The sequence below is a fragment of the Cyprinodon tularosa genome, unplaced genomic scaffold (assembly GCF_016077235.1).
Source record: "Cyprinodon tularosa strain WSP-4 unplaced genomic scaffold, ASM1607723v1 ctg869, whole genome shotgun sequence".
Lineage (NCBI taxonomy): Eukaryota > Metazoa > Chordata > Actinopteri > Cyprinodontiformes > Cyprinodontidae > Cyprinodon > Cyprinodon tularosa.
This window is the reverse complement of record NW_024039639.1, coordinates 284,384-304,655: the sequence shown is the minus strand read 5'-3', so window position 1 is coordinate 304,655 and position 20,272 is coordinate 284,384. Positions and strand designations below refer to the sequence as shown.

At 43.5% G+C, this 20,272-nt stretch overlaps 1 protein-coding gene across 8 annotated transcripts in view; it reads right to left on the bottom strand.

Moving 5' to 3' along the window:
• LOC119775373 (protein 4.1-like) overlaps nucleotides 1–20,272 on the bottom strand; it is a 47,945-nt gene that overhangs the window by 15,577 nt on the left and 12,096 nt on the right. For 7 of the 8 annotated variants that reach the window (XM_038273340.1, XM_038273337.1, XM_038273333.1 and 4 more), the window contains exons 4-14: nucleotides 9,797–9,901; nucleotides 9,552–9,594; nucleotides 9,391–9,466; nucleotides 9,197–9,318; nucleotides 6,996–7,092; nucleotides 6,833–6,920; nucleotides 3,562–3,603; nucleotides 3,093–3,245; nucleotides 2,790–2,887; nucleotides 2,540–2,715; nucleotides 338–442 (exon numbers count right to left, since the gene is read on the bottom strand). In XM_038273340.1, the coding sequence (XP_038129268.1) occupies nucleotides 338–442; nucleotides 2,540–2,715; nucleotides 2,790–2,887; nucleotides 3,093–3,245; nucleotides 3,562–3,603; nucleotides 6,833–6,920; nucleotides 6,996–7,092; nucleotides 9,197–9,318; nucleotides 9,391–9,466; nucleotides 9,552–9,594; nucleotides 9,797–9,901 (1,105 nt within the window). The remainder of the gene's footprint in view (nucleotides 1–337; nucleotides 443–2,539; nucleotides 2,716–2,789; nucleotides 2,888–3,092; nucleotides 3,246–3,561; nucleotides 3,604–6,832; nucleotides 6,921–6,995; nucleotides 7,093–9,196; nucleotides 9,319–9,390; nucleotides 9,467–9,551; nucleotides 9,595–9,796; nucleotides 9,902–20,272) is intronic. The other variant, XM_038273334.1, reaches the window with a different exon arrangement.

Genomic DNA, 20,272 nt, shown 5'->3' with positions numbered 1-20,272 from the left:
CTGACTTTCAGATAAACTAAAAAGCAGGAAATCTTTTAGCACATGATGAATGTTTATAATTTTATATCCTTCATCTGACTGCTGATTTGCAAATATCGATAAATAATAAATAAAACCTTGAAGATCCGCACGGCGCCTTCAAACACATGATTTTACTTCCTTTGAGTTTTTCTGTTTGGACTTTTGAAACTTTTTCATGATTTCTATCAAACTCAGACATTTAGCAGCAAACAGGTTTTTGTCTTTAGAAGAAAAAGTGAAGTCTGTCATTTTTCAGCTGCATTAATCCAGAGGAGCTGCTTGATCTGCAGCTGCTCCTCTGATTGGTTAGTCTTACCTGGCTCCGCCCTGCTGTCCTGCAGCCTCCTCTCAGGTGTTACCGTGGTGATGTGGTCACTAACGGCGATGGCTTTAGATGCTCCGTAGAGTCCTGAGCCCATATCTGCACACACACACACACCTTGGTGATGTCATCGGACTGCAAATCAACAGCCAGCAGTATCATAGCAACCACTGTGATGCTCATTGCCAGGGCAACAGCACAGGCAGCCAATCACAGCTCAGAGCACATGCGCAGCACCCATGGCCGGCCAATCAGAGCGGAGCCACATGATTCCTCATCGGGATGAAGATTCATGGTGAAGCACAGCAGGTGAGATGCCTTCTGCTCTACAACAAGGTTCTGCGCGGTTCCACGGAAATCTGCACGTTCTAGAGGGTTCTATGGTTCTCTACAGGGTTCTATAGGGTTCCACATGGTTCCACGGAGATCTGCGCGTTCTAGAGGGTTCTACGGGTCTCTACAGGGTTCTATAGGGTTCCACGAAGATCTGCACGTTCTAGAGGGTTCTATGGTTCTCTACAGGGTTCTATAGGGTTCCACATGGTTCCATGGAGATCTGCGCGTTCTAGAGGGTTCTACGGGTCTCTACAGAGTTCTATAGGGTTCAAAATGGTTCTACAAGGATCTGCATTTTCTAGAGGGTTCTACGGGTCTCTACAGGGTTCCCAGAATGCTTTGCACTAAGAGCTCTCCTTGCAAAGCATTATGGGATTTACTGTCACAGCGGCCCGCTGTCGCCATAGGCTGTCGCTACTGGACAGCGGCGACTAATAACAAAGATGGCGCAGGCACCGCGCAGTGGAGGAGGAGTGGAGACCAACAGAGCAAAAAGCAGTGATCATCTGTCTGAACGCTCAGTTAACTGAGTTCACTATAAAGTTCACTATAGTCCCCGCTCTCTATAGTGATGGTGGGATTTAGGGGTTATGGCGGACGGTCGGAGACAGGAAGCTGGTATAAACTATGAGAACTGACGCTTTTAAACAGAGCGTGCACGAGGAGAAATGGGCTTGTGCACGCTCTCGCACAAGTTTAATCGGCATTCACTCTCAGGACCGGGTACAGGGTTGTGCATGTGCAATTTTTTCTTTTAAGTGGTGAGGGCGGGGCTTTTAAAACATTTGTAAAAATCCTCAACTACACCTTTAAAATGTTGAAACGGCAGAATATGTTGGCTTTTATTATCCTGCTGCCTGCAGTTTGTAGCACAGACCTGAAAAACGCTAACATCTACTTCCAGCCGCCACCAACAGGAGGGGAAAACCCTGGAGAGGCGAGCGGGCCTGAGGCAGCTGCTGCTGGGGATTCCCAGTGACAGCGCAGCGCCGGTATGTGGGGGTCTGAGCGGCTCCCACAGAGAAATAATCTTTGAAGGCAGGATGGTAATCTGGATGAACTGACTGCACAGACCATGTTTTCAGGAGGACTTTCTCACTTCAACATAGATTCTAACTACTTTCTACCCGCTGATCACAGCTAATATAGCAAAGCTGCTCTCTGGCATCGAACACAGGAGCAGCAGAAGCATCTGGACTCACTTTACTGGACGGCTGACCTTAATGATGAAGCAGCAGAAACTGCTTTGATGTTGGATTGGCGATGTGAACTTAGCATAAGTCAGGATTGGGCGTCTAAGTCCGACTTTTCTGAGCGGGTTTTATGAAAGAGCCTCTGATGTAGGTCTGAAACAAGCCTGACCAATGAGGATGCAACAATCCTGAATAAAGAGGGAGGGGCATGAGCTGGGACCAATCACAGAGCAGAAGCAGTTTACGGACTACTGCGTGAGGCGGAGCCATCAGCGGCGCTTCCATCCCTCCTTAGAGCTACCTGAAGGGGTGCGGCCGTTGGCTTTGGGCGACACAGTGATGGCAGGAGAGCCAATCAGGGAAGAGGCTGTGGTCCTGGAAGCTAAAGACCAATCAGAAATGGGTAAAGAACATTCACACACCAAACCAACCAATCACTGTTCCCCTCCAAACAGAACCGGCCAGGAAGAACAGTTCTACCGTCGTCTCTAGCAGCGCTCAGCGCCACCGTCCTCCATGTTTCCCTGCAGCATCAAAGCCTGATCATCAACAGGTTTCTGAAGAACTTCCTGGTACTGGTAGCGGACTGCTAGAACCAGTCTGGCACCAGTACTGTGACTGCTGGGTCAGTTCTCTTTAACCAACGCTGCTGTGGGTGGGGACCTACCTCCATCCAGGCTGCGGCTCAACAGGCTCCTCTTGCTGATGCATCGTGGGAAGTTGGGAGCCGGCCGGGATATCTGGGAGCTGGCTCTGCGGCTCTGGATCTGGGTGCGACCGCTGTAGCGAAACTTGGAACCCAGCGACAGAAACTTCTTGGGCGGCTCTTCGGGAGACAGCAGCCTGTGAGAGAGGCAGCTGTTGGAGGGGACTCCTGAGGACGCGGCGGAGACGTTTGGACACCAGACGCCACTGACCTGAAGAAGGAGTGATGCTCCACGCAGACCTTCCACAGCCGCTTGGCCGCTCTGTGGTTCAGCAGCTTGAAACCAATGATGGACTCAAACTGGTCAAACTGGGATCAAACACAAGTTCAGTTACAGGCTTTTAGCAGAAAAACTGCAAATTAACAGCTTGGCAAGGCTTTGTTTGAGCTGCCCTACAAGCCTGGAATTCAACTAGCAGTTTCTGACACTCCAAAGGGGGGGGACCCGTTCATCCGTTTCTATTTGCATGTTTCCTAAACTAAAACCAGGCTTTGTTGGGCTTTTCTCTCTAACCTCTCCAGGTCGGATTTTGATGTAAAAGTTGTTCCTTTTATAGGAGATCTTCAGGATCTTCGGCCATGAAAACCTGTTGATCCTCAGTCGGTCTCTGTAGACCAGGAGGCCGCTGCTGCACACGCCCAACATGATGGCCACGCCCTCCGAGTCCTGCAGACACACATGCACATCGTGCTTCCTTACATTCAGTCGGTACTTCAACGCTGACAGGAATCAGTTTAATTCTGCGACACCTGAAGAACACCTGAGCTCAGAACCAGGAGCCAGAAGGGCCAATAGGAACCAAGCACATGAGACGGGGCCGAGGGGTTGGGTTAGGATTAACGGACAGACGGTAAAACTTCTCTCTCAGCTTCTCTCTCGGCTCCTTAATGGACTCACTTGTCTCTAAGGGACTTCGGGACGATCATAGGATTGAAGCAAAGAGGATTCTGGGAAAGGCCTCACATGGAGGAAACCTTCTTACCTCTGACTTAGCAGATAAGCAGTCAAAGCGGCTTCCTGCCATCTAGTGCATGCAGACAGACAGACAGACAGACAGTGAGACAGGAAGAGAAAAAGAGTAATGGAGAGAGAGACAAAGAGACAGAGAAAGACAGTCAAGCATAAACAGAGAGAAGGAGACAGAGAGAAACAGACCAGGACTGTAAACAAATAATTCATTTAGGATTCATTAGTAATTAGATTACAGTTTCTTCCATCTGATTATAATTAAAATGCTCCAGAACGTAGGACCCAGTATTCAGGTGAGACAGACAGTGGCGAGTTTCAAAGCATTTATTCAATTAAAACAGAACTGAACAGAAACGGGCTGCTGTGGATCTGCGGCGGGAGGCGGGGGGAGGCGGGGCGCCACCCATCACTGACTCTCTGCTGGAGGGAGAAACACAGGTAAGTGACCACGATAATCTAACGGAAGACAATCATCCATGTGGGTCACTGACCTCGTTAAATCGCTTGGTCCATTCTGTCGGGTGAGGCGCGATCCAGCCGATGGACCGCCAAACGAGATGCGGCGCAGAGCGCGCCACGATGCGGCAGCCCCAGTTCATGGGCAGGAGTCTGAGTCAGGTCAGGCAAACAGCTCAGGACAAGATGGTTCTGAGATCCAGGAGTCCGAAGCCCGGCCAGGGGTTCCGAACAGGCAGGCAGAGTAGTTGAGAAGCAGAGACAAGACATGGTTCCAGGAGAACTGCGGAACTTTAAACAGGCTCCCTCCACTGAGCTGAACCAGGAACAAGGCACGCTTCAGAGGACAAGAGCAGGACTAAAGAAATGATGGCTTGTGCAAGTGGGATTACTCTTAATCTCACTAAAAATATTTCAATATTCAGCAATATTATATCTATGGATGTAGGTACCAGATCTGCTTGGGGCTCCGCCCCTTCTTATGACGCCATGATATGGTAACTCCACTCAAACTGTATTGCACCCGTTTCTTAAGGTTCAAATCTCTCCTGGAGTCTCAACATATTATTCCCCAACAAGGTGACGAAAAAGTCTCAGCTTATTTTTATTCCTTTATTAAGATCTGAGGGCAGAATTCTGAGATTAAAGTCAGAATCCATCTCACCTCTGCATAAAGAACTTCCTAAAAACATTTGGAGCAAAACAACTTCAGTTCATCAAGGACATACATTCATTAGCCAGATAAACAGTCAGAAACGCTTTTCTTTAATCACTTCTAGACTTCCTTTCACCCCAATTAGGACGAAGAAAAACATGTTTCCACACGTAACATTAGTCTGGCTATCTGGGACTGACTGGAAGACATTGACTGAGTTAGACGCTGACTTTGGGTCTAACGTTAGAAAATAGAAAGTAGAGGAAATAGAAAGTAATTCATTGAAATGTTAATGTAGGAATTCTTTATTTATTTCATGTTATATTGAGGGGAAAATGGATTGTATAATATTTTATATTACATGATTTGTAGACTTGACTTCATAATGACTCTGCAGTGTGAATGGCCTATTTTTTTTATTCTAAGTTAAAGTTAATCTATTGATGCTATAAAACAGCCACTCTGTGTCAAAGTGATGAATTTATCTTTATTTTAAAAGTCTTCAGTCCCTGAAAATGAGAACATCATCGTTAGAGGCTGTAGTGGATTGTTTACATTGAGACTGGTCTAAATAGGGAGTACCAATATGGCGGCCAGTGGGTTCACAACAACCCCGTACTACTAACGGCCAATCAGGAATCCAGGGAATAAACAGAGATCAGAGGGAGGGCCCTGTACCGGGCCCTCCGGGCATAAGGGGTAGACCCCACCCTGCTCCCTGGGCGCCGCACGATGGCAGCCCCCTGCTCCCCAAGAGGATGGGCTAAATGCAGAGTTAAACTGATCAATAAAGTTTAATTAAAGATTATGATTAATAAATACTGAACCTTTCATGAAGACGTCTGCTGATCAATGAATCATTAGTCGATTGATAAGTTAATGAACCTTTGATTAATGACTCGGATCCCTAAGATGGACAATAACAGAAAGAATAAACTAAAGCATCACACAGGAAGAGGAAGTAGATGAAGGTTTCTCTGCAGACTCTGGCTGAACATCAAAGGAAGCTCGTTTAGGCTCAGAGATCCTGATCAGAGCAGTGAAACTGGGTTTGATGAGAGAACAGATGTGAGAAAAATATGAGGGTATCTACCGAGAAAAGATGTCTGGGTTCTAAATCACTGTCCATGGTACTGAACTTCTGGGATCAGAGAATTCTCTGGATGAAAATGATGCTTTAAGGTCAGATTCTGGATTTACGCTGCTGTTCATTCAGGATGAAATGACTGAATGGAAAAATCATTTCTCTCCTGCAACACGGACGGTATTGATGAAACCAGGAAGTGTGTCGCTGCTGATTTATTGGATGGTCTGCGGCCGAGAGGAGAACAGCGGCGACTGAAACCATCTGATCCAGTTGATCTCAGCCTCCTCTGAGTCCTTTATAACGTTCTTTAAATATGAAATTATATTTAATTAAGACACATTTTCATGTGAATGTGCTTTACTGGAGGCATCCATGTTTGTCAAAGAACACTACTGCCACCTACTGGTTAGTGACATTGTCACGGTGCGGTATCGGCTGTTGATCAAGTCCCAGTGCTGTATCTGGTGTTTGTCACAACGCGCTATTATCCAAGTCATCTTGAAAACATTCTTCTTCCAAATGTTGGCTACATATTACGGGTTTTTTCTCTGGCCAGAAGTTCGATGGCAAATCCTCCCTCTTCAAGTTGGCGATCCAACGACCAACCCGTCCGTGGAGGATCAGGAATCAGAAAGGTGGAATAACTCTTTTTTTCACTTTTACCCGATGTATTCCAGCATCCAGCTGCCATGCACGTGGGCATTGTCAGTTTCACTATAGCTCTGGTGAATTTCAATGGTGAAGTCCTCTGGAAATCTTCAATAATTGTTGTTGATTGCAGATGTGTCTAGTAGTTCCCATTGATTTAGCTTGGAAAGCGGGGAGAATGGCGCTAGGCTTACCGCACCGTGACGTCACTGCTGGAAGATGGCAGGAGGGAGGGGCTACTAGATTTGGGCAAAAATGGCCGCTCCCAGACTCAGTGATCGCCCTCAGGACGGGGCGCTGTCCTACAGCCTGAACATCAGACCAGAGGTTCCCTCGCTCAGAAACCAAACCTTCCCTACTGACAGTTTCTGGGTTAGAAACTAAAGATGTGAAAATGAACAACAGCGTCGGACTAGAGGATCTGAGCAGCATCTTTACCTTGGCGTGATGCAGGTCCACGCCGTACATTGAGAGCTTCTTTACATTCTCCAGGAAGTGCATCTCCGCCTCAGCCGGACTCATTCCTCTAAACACACAGTAACAGCCGTTAAAAGGCGGGGAACGTGAGCGGAGCCAGGTCACACCACAGGGGGCCACCAACCTGAGGGTTCTGTGCAGCTCCATGATCTTTGCCTCCATCTCTTTGGTTTGGTTTGGAGCGAAACACAACTGGCTGACGTAGTCCTGACTGCATTCATCTGGAAAACAGGTGAACAAGGGTCAACTGGAAATACGGTCCATTAGGCCGGGATATCTGGGACCATTAGGCAATACCAGGCACGTGCCTAGGGCCCCAAGTTCCTGGGGGCCCCATAAAACTTCTTCAGTTTCTCCATACACCACCATCAAGTTTTCTTGGCTATACAACTATTCTTTATTTGTGCACATTAATTATATTTTTTAAATGCCATCAGAACGCTGATAATATGAAGTGTGTCTCAGCCCCCCCCCCTTCAGTGTCCACCATATTGGATCAGTCCATTTGCTGCACATGTTCAGAAAGGTCCAAACAGACAGCAGCAAACCATTTGAAAACAAACCATGCAAAGAGCAGTGTTGCCAACTTAGCGCTTTAGTCGCTATATTTAGCCACTTTTCAGACCCCTCTAGCACTTTGATTTCTAAAAAGCTCCTAGCGCCAAATCTAGAGACTTTTTTCTGCTACTGGAGACTTTGGAGACAACATCCAGAAGCAGCGAACTCTGCTCTCCAGAGCGAGTAGATTGGTAACCCCGCCTCCTGCTCTCCTCTATCAGCTGGATTCAATAAACCAAAGGGAAATGTTTCCCACCCAGACAGCAGAAAGGACCCGGTGGTTGGACTGTTCGCTGCGATCGGGTTACAGAGGGACCGCCTTCCCTATCTAGAACCACCAGCACCGCACTCAGGGCTCCAACACTGACCCCCAGCCTTCATGCCCGGCTGCCAACCGAACCAAACTGAACCGAACCCAGCCACCACAGAACCAATCCTCTAATCCGCTCTTCAAACTAGGGTTAGACTCTGGTTTAAAGTCGTAGGGAAATCTTATTTAAATGTCAAATCATTCTGGCTTAAACATGTATATAAATATTCTCTTTATCAGACCATACTGTCCCAAAAGTTGGAAAATTTCTATTCAAATAAAAATCTTCAAATCTGTGTTTTTTCCGTTATCTTCTGCAGGCCAGTTAGTTCTACGTCAGCCTGAACACCTAAATTCAGCCAATCATATATCAACGGTCATCTGTCAATCAAATGTTTTCGGTCATAGCATCTTGATTCATGTGTCGCAGCTAATATACGCAACGGTTGAAATCAGAATCCTTTCCTTTCCCATTGAGTTGCGTCCCAGTGTTCACGGGGATGGACGTCTGTGTCTTCGGCAGGCGTAGAGCTAACAGAACTGGCAGCGTTGCGAGGCAAGGGCTGAAACATGTACGGCTGGAAGCCTTCTACACCAAACCAAGCTTCTGCCGCCCTGGCGTCCTCTTCCACAACATCTTCGTCCCCGCTTTCCTCCTCTAAATAAAAAATGGATGACGGAGGAGACTCATCCACGACCTCCGACACTAAACTCTCCTCCTCTTGCATGTTTCCGCTGTCCATAGCGTTCCTTGACAGCGTCGTTTCTAAGTCACCAATTTAGTGCTACTTGGTCCCAATGGAATTTCCCATTGGGAACCTGCTAGTGCTAAGTTGCTAACTGGTTAGGAAGATTGTTCCCACAAACCGGCCACAATCAAACGTGCTTGCGAACCTTCCGCTACAACAATCCCGCCCCCTTGATAATCGACCAATCACATTCACTTTATTCACTCGCGTAAAGTCGGGAGAATTCGGAAAAGCAACGGTTGGAACAGCCGCTTCCATACGACGTTCTGAAAGATAATGAACCTCCAGCGGCTCTGCAGAAGATCAAAGAACATTCAGCAGCGGTGATTAAACCAGCGAGCATTAATAAAACCACTCAGACTCTGATTGCTTCTTCCTCGTTAAAGGATAAAACCTCCATCACTAAGGTAAATAAATATTGACTCACTACGTAAAATGACTACTTCCTGACTAAAGTGACGTCACGGCGTCCGTCAGTGGGTCACATGACCGAATGAGGAATTTAGCGTCGTCTGCTATCTCAGTGAATTATTTTATGCTATAAACAACAAAATCCTGGACATTTTTCCACCTGTGATTATTAAATTTTATTCATACTACCAAATGAGAAACTATAAGTCTGTGTTTTCTATGTGAACTTTAAAGTATTTAAGTTCAGGAGTCTTTCTTTTGCTCCGAAAGGTTTGATTCTTTGGGTTCTTTTCATACCGGGATCGTAGTCTCCGAGCTCCGACTGGACCGTGTAGGAACCGAGGACAGTGTGAGTCGCAAAGGAGCAAGGAAGACGTCCGGAGACGATGTCCTGTCTGAGCTGCAAACACAGGAAGTACCTGCAGAGAGACAGAGAGGGTCAAACATGAAGACAAAGTTATCTAAGCTAGGAGCAACAGATGGAAGCACACCTGGTAAGGTCCTCAGACAGCTGGGCCGGGTTCGGAGGGTAGAACTTCACATTAAAGAAGAAGTTCCAGGGAACACCTGAGACCAAGAACAACCTGCATGAGCTCACAGAGATGAGCAAAGCTAAAGCTAAGCTAAACCAATAGCGAAGCATCAAACTCACCTCTGACCTGCTTCTTGATCTCCTTGGCAGGATCCAACCAGTTCTGCAACCAGATCAGACAAACAGGAAATGGCTGCTTTGCTAATCGACTAGGACCAATCAGAAATGGCTTCAGATAACGAGGAACGTTCTTCATGATTGGACAGAGCAGACTAAAGACTTCAGAGTAGAAACTGGGTGCTTTAGAGGCCTAGAGGGGAGACTGACTGTGAACTGAAGAGACAGATGAGGAGGAAGGAAGGTACCTTGTTGTTGTCTGCGTCTCTAAAGGACAGAGCAAAGTAGTCTTTCTCCAACAGGTTGAGGTGTTCACAAACTTTCTCGAACAGCTGAAGACCGCGCGCTCGTTTCTGGAGAAAACATCAGAGAACAATCAACACATCATCAAACAATCTACACACCACACATCTATGCTTTGGTGTTCCGTCTGCTTCATCCTGGTGCTTCTGATCACAGACAGGCTTAAATTGGAGGGCAACCAATCCAGAACTCTAGAACGATCTAGGAGTCCACAACCGAGCCGGGAGTCTACAACTGATCCAGAGTCTACAACTGATCCAGAGCCTACAACCGATCCAGGAGTCCACAACCCAGCCGGGGGGTCAAAACCCCGACCAGATCTACAAACCGATCCAGGAGTCTAAAATACAACCCCCTGGACCCAAAAGGGGGGTCAAACTAAACCGTTTCCAGGAAAGTAGCGCCAAAAACCCGACCCGGGAGCCTAAAACCCGACCAAAATTTAAAACACACACAAAACGTTTCCGGGTTAAAAAAAAAAAAGCCACAACCGGGGCCGGGAGCCTACAACCGACCCGGGAAAGGTCTACAAAGGGGAGCCCCGGGGGATCTAAAAAACCGTTTCCCCCCAAAGGTTTTTGGGTTTTTAAACCGTCCTTTTTTGGAGTAAAAAAACAACCGACCGGGGTCAAAAAAAAAAAAAAAAACCTTTTTTTTTTTTGGGGGGCCGGGGAGTTTACAAAGGGGATTTTAGAGTTATTTTTTTTCGTTCCGGGAAAAAAGTTCCACTTCCGGGTTCGGAAAGGTTCAAAAAAACAAAAATTTTTGGAATTAAAATTTCCAAAAAAAAAAAAAAAAACAACGGGAAATTTTTTTAAAAAAAAAAAAAAGGGTTTAAAAAAAATTATTTAAAAAAAATAAAAAAAAAATTAAAAAATTTTGTTGGGAAAAAAAAAAACCTTGGGTTAAATTTGGTTTTTTGGGGGTCCAAAAAATTAAAAAAAAAGGAAAAAAAAAGGGGGCAAAAAGGGTTTCCCTTCACATTGTGGTTTATCAGGGGTTGTGTACGGAGGTATCTAATCAAGACGGGCCTTTGTGTCTCTAAGATAAAAAGGGTTTAGGGGGCACATTTGGGACCCGGGGTCTGATAGGGGCTCCCTGTACCCTGTAACCCGGACAGAGAGGCAACCTGAAATGGATTTCCCGGGACAGGGAGGGGTTTGTAGTTTTGATACGGCCAGCTAAGCACCCACATGATGCAACACATAGACTCACAAGGTATAAGAAGCGGGTGATGCCTTCATCGGGGCTCAAACTTTGCCGGAACCTTGGGGGACTTTGATTTTTGAGACCACAGCTTTGCATAGCTCGAAGTTTTTTTTCTCTGCCCGAAAGACCTGTTCTAGAAAAAATTTCTGTTATTTTTTTAAACCCCTGTTTTTATAGCCCTTTTTTATAGGGGTTTTAAACCCGGGGTTTGAGTTAAGAGTAGTAAATAATTTGCTCCCGGGAAAAAGGGAACCCCTTGTGAGGGGGCCCCCGGGGCCCTTACAGCCTTTATTTTTGAAGGGGGGACAAACCCTTCTCACTTTAAAAAATTTGGTTTTTCCCGCCCGGGGCCTGGAAAGCAAAACAACAGAGCCCCCCGAGGAAAAAGCCCCACGCCTGGGGCCCGAAAAAAACCCTGATAAGGGAGGAGTTTCCCTTTTTAAAAAAAATTTACCCTCCAGGTTTTTTTTACTGTTAAAACATTTTGGGCTGTGTTGTGATTTTCTGAAGGAGCTGAAGTTTTTTAACCAAAAAAAAAAAGAGAAATTGCTCAGAGTGATTTTATTTTTTTTTTTTTGCGGTTTTTTTTTTTTTTTTTTGTATTTGTTTGGTTTTTTAAATTTTTTTTTTACATTGCGAACCTGTACACAAAAAAAAAAAAAAAAAGAAAAAAAAGGAGAGGGGAAAGAAAAAAAATTCGTCCCCGTTCTGCTGGGGGTTTAGGGGGTTTTAAAAGTCCGATTAAAGGCGACTGCCCCAAATTTCTTCGGGGGAAAACTATACTCCCTCACTAGGTTTAATTGGGTTTTGGAAACCCCAACGGTTTCTGCATGCAAAAAGGGGGACGGTGATTTTATTCCCGGTTGCCTGCAGACAGGGAAGATGCACTTCTTAAAAACAGACGCCAGCCCAAAAAACCCAGCCCACATAGCCGGCGGGGATTTTTGCCAGTATCCCCTCCCAAAAGGACATTTACAAAAAAAACCCGAGCGGGAAAAAAGGGAAAGCGGGTCAGGTTGGGAAACGGACCTTTTAGGTTTTTTTTCTTTTTCCCCTTCTCTTCTCTTAAAAAGGGAAAAAGAGAAAACGATAAAATGATTTTCCCTTTCAAAAAACAAAGAAAAAGACTGATGCCCGGATTAGGAAAACTTTTTTGGGTCTAATCCAAAAAGTTGGGGGAAAGTAAACCCTGGGCGGAACAAAATTAAATCTTTTTTTTTTTAAAATTTCCTTTTTTTTTTTTTCCCTTTTCATTTAAAGGAAAAACAACTTCCTTGAGGGACACATTTGGGTTTGACGAATGCGTTTTCCTTAGCAAAAAAAGCGGCTCACTAAATTTTATGGAAAAAATTTTAAAAAGCCCCGGGGGATCTCCGTAAAAACGTCGAGGTCTGATTTTTATACACTGTGTGAAGGGGAAGGTGTGAAAGAGGGATGCATTGGACTAAAAATGAACCCCAGAAAACCTCGTTAAAAAGCGATTTCTGGTTTAAAGGGAGAAAATGATCATGGCGAGTTAAACCTTTGAAGGATGCAGAACCCCACATTAGAAAATTTATGAAGGGGTTAAAAAAAATGAGAGAAAAATGGAATTTTTGGGGGAAATTTGGGGGGCCCCACCTCCAAACACTTCACAACAGGGTTTTTTTAATTTGGGAAATACACAAAAAAATAGTTTGTCAAAAAGTCGCAAAAAAAAATGGCTGGTGCGGGTTTGTGTTGGGACGGACAAACACCAGAAAGTAGAAACAAAACTTTTGGATTTTGATTGAAAAACCCAAAAGTTAAAATTTTTAGTAAAAATTTTTTCTGAAAAGGGCCCTAAAACAGGAACGGGTGGAGAAAAAAGGGGGGCTCAGGGAGGTGGGGCAGGCACTCGAACTTCGGGGGTTTTAAAAAAACCTTTCATGAGAAAATCTAATATTGCATAAATTGTGAAAAAAAGGCCTACAGAGGAAAAATTTGGGACAAGGAGGTACAAAAGGGGTTTTTCCAAACCAAAATTTAAAATAGAGGAGGCGGTAAATAAAGTTTTCCCAGCGAATGCCCAACCCCCCCCCCCAATTTTTGAAGCAGGGGCACAGAACAGGGAAGGGCACCCCCCTAGGGGCCTGACAGTCTAAAGGGGGGAGATGGGGCGGGAGGGGGCAAATTTCGGTTTAGAAATGGGGGGAAGATATGATAAAAATAAAAAAAAGTTTAAAAAAATATAAGGGGTTGATATTTTTTACAATTTACGATGTCTTGAAATGAACATTTTAAAGGTAAGAAATTCAATTATTAAACTTTTTCAGTGTTTTTAAAACCCCCCCCCCCAACATTGGGGCTCCAAACGTGGATCCCACAGAGCACCCCCTTCATTAGGGGCAGGAGAGAAAAGGAAAAAGACACAGAGAGAAAGTGCAAAACCGGGCCGACACAGCCAAGCGGGCCCGGGGAGTTAGAAGCATTTTTTTTACCTTAAAGACATCTCCCAAATTTAAACTACACTAGAATGGTTTTGGGTTTTTGGGCTTTTTAGAGTAAATGATTCGGGACTTATATTTAAAAAATGTTGGGCCCCACACAAGCTAAGTTTGCCCAAACTGTAGCAAAGAAAAATTAAAATTGAACACCGATCACTGAGGATATCAAAGGGTGGATTAAATGGACCCTTTACTCAAAAAAACCTGTTAAAAAATAGGGGTGGGTTCCCATCAAATAGAAAAATTTAAAAAGGGTTTGGGGTTCATGGATAAAAGAGAGGCGGGGACAGAAAGTAGAAAAAAATGGGGGGTGATTTGGGATAGAAAAGGGGGGAAAAATGGCAAAGAAGATGATGTGGGGGTTTTCGGGGAAAGAATTAGAAAAAGGGAAAAGTAAATTTCAGCAAAACTAGGGAGGCCCGGGGGATCCCACTATTTGTTTAGTTATGGGGGGGGTAGTTTTTGAAAATTTCCAGCGCATTGATAGATTTTTTAAATTTGAGGGCAGCAACTGTCCTTTTAGGGTTTTAATAAGGGGGCCAGATACAGCCCATGAATCTTTATGTGCCCACCTGCCAAAAAACTACAACGGGTAATGGGTTTTTCCCGGGAGAAAAACAAAAACATATTTTTTCGGGAACCCCTTAGGGGGGGGTTTCTCTTTAATTTAAAAATTTCAAAACAGGGTCATTTTTGGGGGACCCCTTAAAAAATAAAAATAAAGGGTGTGAAAACTTATTTTGGGTGTTAAGTGACCCCAAAAAAATTTTTAGGCCCCCAAAAAATTTTGCCCCATATATTTTAAACCCCCAAACCCTGGAAAAAATCCCCTTAAAATTAAAGGGCTGAAAAGCACTGGTGCAGGGGTCTTAAGCCCGGGACGGGTGAAAAGATTTTTTTTTTTGGGGGTTTAAAATTTGGGGGAAAAAACCCTTAAGAAAAGTTTAAATCTAAATTATACTGTATGTAAAAAAACTTTTTTGGGGCCCCAATGTCTGTCTGTTGTCCTAAATTTGGGGAAATTGCATGTGAGGGTGAATGTGTGTGGTAAAGGGGGGGTTTGATTAAGAATTTTTTTTGATGTGACATTAACATAAATTTGCATTTTTAAAAAGGGTTTGAAAAAGGAGCACGGGGGCATAACAAAAGGGGGTAATCTTTATAAAAACATGTTGTTTCATGTTTTTTTCCCGGCTGAAGGCCATTCTGGGGGAGCTCTGGGTTTGTTTTAATTCCTCTCGGTTCTGATATGACCTATGAGGGCCCGAATTTATTTTGGTGGTTTGTAGCTCACAGCTTTTTTTTGGGGTGGAAAAAACATTAAGAGCAGTCAATTTCTGACAGAGGCTTAAATGAAAAACACGATGAACCAAAAAAATATTTGGAAAGTCGGAGGGACCCCTGGGGGTTTTTTTTTTGTTTTTAAAATGTTTGTCGGGTTTTTTGTGTCTGTATGTTTTTTTTGTTTTTTCTGTTTGGTTTTTCCCAACATCTTAGGGCCTTTTTGAAAAAAAAAAAAAAAAAAAAAAAAAAAGACGTGGCAAGCATGTTCATTTTGTTTGAAAAGTTTTGACTACACTACGGATGGAAAAAGTTTTTAAAAAAAACAATGGATCTTTTTTGTTTGAAGAGGGGCATTGGACACTTTCCCTTCCCTTTAGTCACAGGGTGGATTAAAACCCACAAGGGGCACGGGGGGGACTAATTTTGGGTCCTAAACTACAGAAGGAGGATTGGGGTTTCACGTGAGATGCGAACATTAAAAGGGAAAAGACTGGATGCCCCCCTGTTTGGCGAGAAAAGGGAAAACCCGGCAGTGAAGGGTTTATGGAAGGGGGGAAAAGGGATAAAAGGGGCAAAAACGGGTTTAAAAAAAAAAAAAGAAAAAAATGAACTTGGGAAAAAAAAACAAAACCCGATTTCTTAATTTTACAATGAAAAATTTGGGCCAACTTTTTTTTTTAAAAACCCGGGTTTAAAAAATACAAAGGGGGGTCATATGGGGAAAAATATTTTTTGGGTTTAAAAAAGGGGATCACAGGGAGAAAAGGTATTCTTTCTAAAAAAACGGGCAGTATTTGGGGATTAATTTTTTAATTTTTTGCTTTATTTTTTTATTTTTTTAAAAAAGAAAAAAATCAGAAGCGATGGCAAAAAAAATGGAAAAATAAATTTTTAGGGGGTAAATTTACCGGGCAGATTTTTTAAAAGGGCTGGGAAAATTTCTTTTTATCAAACAGGGGGTGGAGAACTTACATAGAGGGGAAAAAAAAAAAGGGGGTTTAGAGGGGTTTTTTTACTATTTTGGGTAAATTAGAATGGGGGGTTTTTTATAAAAAATTTTGGGCAGGTTTGTTAATTAGCAAAATAATTTTTAAAGGGGAACAAGTTGAAACTTTAAAATTTTTGGGAAAAGGTAAAGTAAACTCAAAAAGAAGGGAATTTTTGGGGAAATTATAACATTTTTGGAAACAAAAAAGTTTTTTAAAGCAAATGATGGTTTCTTTCAATATAAGCAATAACGATGAAGACTTATAGTGTTAACGAGATTATGGCAATTCAATATCAGGCCCAGGGACTAAAACTTCACCATTTATTTTATCTTTTTATTTTATTTTATTTGTTTTGATTAATTTTATTTGTTTTTTGTTTGTTTTGTTTTTTTACTGCGAGCAGAGTTATAAATAGCATTTGAGGGGCTATATACAATTTGGGGGATGGGTAACCATACTTTTAATGCATGAAGCAATAAGAACACCTGACTTTACTTCACTAGAGCTGCAATTAATACTTTAGAGGGGATGCACACTTTAGTGTTTAGTTTATTTGAGATAACACATATAAGAGGAGATTATGTTTCCTGCACATTTTTGGATCTGGTCAGGGGTCCAGATATGACAACTATTGACTGGTTCTGGGGATGTTGGAACAGATTTTCTTTTTTCTTGTTTTTATTTTGTTCTTTGTTCTTTGTTTTTGTTTTGTTTGTTTTTTCTCATCGGAGCACTGCTTTTTGGAGAATATTTTAAATGGACTATAGCTGGACACTTTGCATAGAGGGGGTGCAGTCGAATTCAACACCTTCAGGAACTGTGTACTGCTGAGTTTTGGGAACGCAGCAGCAAGTCAGAGTACAATCCTGTGCTCTGAGCAGATGAACATTTCAATATGACATTTCCTCTTGAAGGGAGGAACACCTCTGACGCTCTGTTTCCTTCTACCTCTATGTGATACTGCTGATGACTCAGGTAAAGACTTATCCTTCAGGGGGTGTGGGGACACATGGCCCCAAGACTCTTATGGTTCAAAGCTGCTGTGGTAACAGAGGGAAACCTGATGGACTTGTCCGAACATCGAACTTTTTTGCATGTTGGAGAGGATCACTGCTCCAAGAAACACTTTTTCTTCCAAACCAGTAGCGGGATGGCTCCTGACCAGTTTCCCACGTATAGATCCACTCACATAGACACACACACATACTGTCACGTAACAACACGCCCACACACGGTTAACGACTGGAAGAACACACAAGGGTCCACATGGGAATGAGGTTTTCTTTCATACACTAACATTCACGGATACAAGGTCTGATGGGGGAGTTTTTAATAGGGGGAATCTGCGCCAAGCTGGGTTTTTTCCTTAGAGATTAAAGAACTTCTAATAATTTTCTGGGGAGGGTGTAGCAGTAAACTAAAATGCAGTTACAAGTTTAGACGAAACTAAAACTTAATATGCTATGATGTAGAAATGGTTTTAAAATTCATTTATTTAATCCATGAATTGAGTGTTACAATGTGTAAAAAAGGGTTGAATGTTTTCTAAATATTTACAGGTTCCTTGAATTAGATTATATTAGTTGCAGTGATTTTGAGCTTATATGAACAAAAATGATGAGCTGAAACATCCATAGGATGTTCAGGCTGAATACATACTGGTATAAATAACTTTCAACTGCCAGGCATTGAAAGGTAGGTTATGTTAAATGTTTAATGTTTTTGGGGATTTCTTTTTTATTTATTTTTATTTTTTGTTTTTTGAATAGACACTGAAATAATCTGCTGAAAAAACACAGAGTCCATGGATAATTAATTGAAATGTAGTCAGTTTAATGGTGATTTAAGGGATAAAGGGAAAGTAATTGTGGATAAGAATATCTGGTTGTGACTGCACTTAGATTTTGAGTGAATAAGGAATTGCTCATTGAAGACATTGTTTATCGTGATAAGAACACTGACTGCACTCTCTGTGTGTCGAAGGGTTCCCGGAGGAAAGGGTTGATGAACTGTGATGAGAACAGTCCATGAGAACCACCACATGGATTCAGCATCTATCCGCCATTGGACTGCATGGCGAACAAAGGAGCTGTGGAGGAGGCCATACGAGACTCTGATTGATTAATTAGATTGATGAGTGATAGAGACACTGAAAGAATCCATCATCATCAGTGATATTCATCATTTGTTTTTAACTCGGACCAGGATAATTCTTGATTTAACCTAATTGTGATGTATATGTTTTGATTTATTTTGATTTTGTTTTGATGAAAATCATGGAGACATTTTGCTCCAGACCCACCAAGATCACGTTTTATGCCACTTTTTCTTTGATGTAGGAAGACTCTGAACCTTACAGGTTCTTTAAGTAGTTGGTAATGATAATTATCAGATTCAAAACAGGGTTTTACTTGCTCAGATTGGCCGAGAGTGGGATTTCCCCGGGGTCACCCCGGTTTTTACTACCTTTTAGAGAGGGTAGCGTTTTCCGGTGGAGAACGGCCCAACCTGTCCTGTGACGTCCCCTACTGTGACTGAATGATTGGTAAAGTTGAATAGATGGTTTATCCATGAGGAGCGGTCACATTTAGGAGGCCTCCCGGTGGGAGTGAGAGTAGATGAATTTGGCCTTATTAGATTTATAGGCTTAGGTTATCTACTCTAAGGTAACTTAAAATAATGTGCGCATAGGAAACTAAAACAGCTTTCCTTTAATTAGATGACACCCAAATTGTAGTTAAATGCTGAAACTGTGGTCTTGAGTGAGAACATTTGGTCTGTGAAGCTTTGATTGTGATTACTTTTGATTCCTAATTAATGATACTTGACTAATTATAGATGCTCTCTGGGTCACCCGGTCCTTCGAAGATGTGCCGCTTCCTGTGTTTTTTAAGTTACCTGTAAAAACGGTAACTTATCAGGGGGAGTTGTTAGGGTTTATTATTTATACATCATGTGCACTGTTAATTTGTTTGTCAGATTAGACAGAGCAGAAGGCCTTCCTTCACATTGTGGATATCACGGTGTGTACGGAGGTCATCTAATCAAGACAGCCTTTGTGTCTCTAAGAGTACAAAGGATATGGGCACATCTTGGAGCCGGTCTGATAGGAGAGCTGCTGTATCTGTAACCCTGAGACAGAGAGGCAACCTGCATGGAGTTCAAGACATGGATGGCGTGTCAGTTTCTGATACGGACAGCTAAGCATCCACATGATGCAACACATAGACTCACAAGGTATAAGAAGCAGGTGATGACCTTCATCGGGGCTCAAACTTTGCCGGACGCTTGCGGACGTGATTTTTGAGACCACAGCTGTGCATAGCTCGAAGCATTTTTCTCTGTCCTGTAACGACCTGATCTAGAATAAACTCTGTTACTTTTTTACTCCTGTTTTTATAGTCCTTTTTTATATGGTTTTAACGAGTTTGAGTTAAGAGTAGTAAATAACTTGCTCCCAGGAAAAGAACCGTGTGAGGAGGCCCCGGGGCGTTACAGCCTTTACTTTGAAGGGGACAAATCCTTCTCACTTTAACAGATACAAAGTCTACAACCGATCCAGGAGTCCACAATCGATCCGGGAGTCCACAACCGAGCCGGGAGTCTACAACCGATCCAGGAGTCTACAACTGATCCAGAGTCCACAACTGATACAAAGTCTACAACTGATACAGAGTCTACAACTGATCCAGAGTCCACAACTGATACAAAGTCTACAACTGATACAGAGTCTACAACTGATCCAGGAGTCTACAACCAATCCAGAAGTCTATAACGATCTAGGAGACTACAACCGATCTAGAAGTCTATATTCCGTCGTCTCAAGCAGAGCAAACTCTAGTTGGAGCGCTGATGCATTTCAGCAGCATGGAGGTCTGTCCTCCTGCTGGAGGTCCACACTCCCGCTGTAGGTATCAGATCTGCTTGTGGCCCCGCCCCTTCTTATGACGTCACCATATGGCAACTCCACTCGCACAAACTGTACTGCGCCTGTAAGCCTGTAAGCCTGGCTCCAAGGTGAAGACCAGTTTAAAGTTCGGTATTTATCCTGGAACCACGTCTTGTCTCTGTTCCTCTCTACCACTGAGCCTGCCTGTCTTCATCTGTGCGTGTCTGTCTGGCCACGCCTCTGGACCCGTCTGCATCTGAACCTGCCTAAACGCTCTGAGGATTCCTGGAAGCCTGGATCCCTCGGTTCCTGCTTGGATCAGAACCTCAAACTGAGATCTCCTGGATTCCTGAACTGTTCCTGCTTGATCTGGTTTCCCTTGACCTGGATCGGCTTCCTGCGCCTCTTTAAAGGAGGATGGACTGAACTGTGAAACCAGGTAAGTGATAATCCTCTCCTGTCAGGTGATGGTGGTCACTTACCTGTGTTTGTCTCACATCCAGAGTGCCAGCGATGGTTTATGCCCCGCCCCCTGCAGCTGCTGCGGTCCGATTATCCTCAGCAGCGTGCGTTTTATTTTCTGTC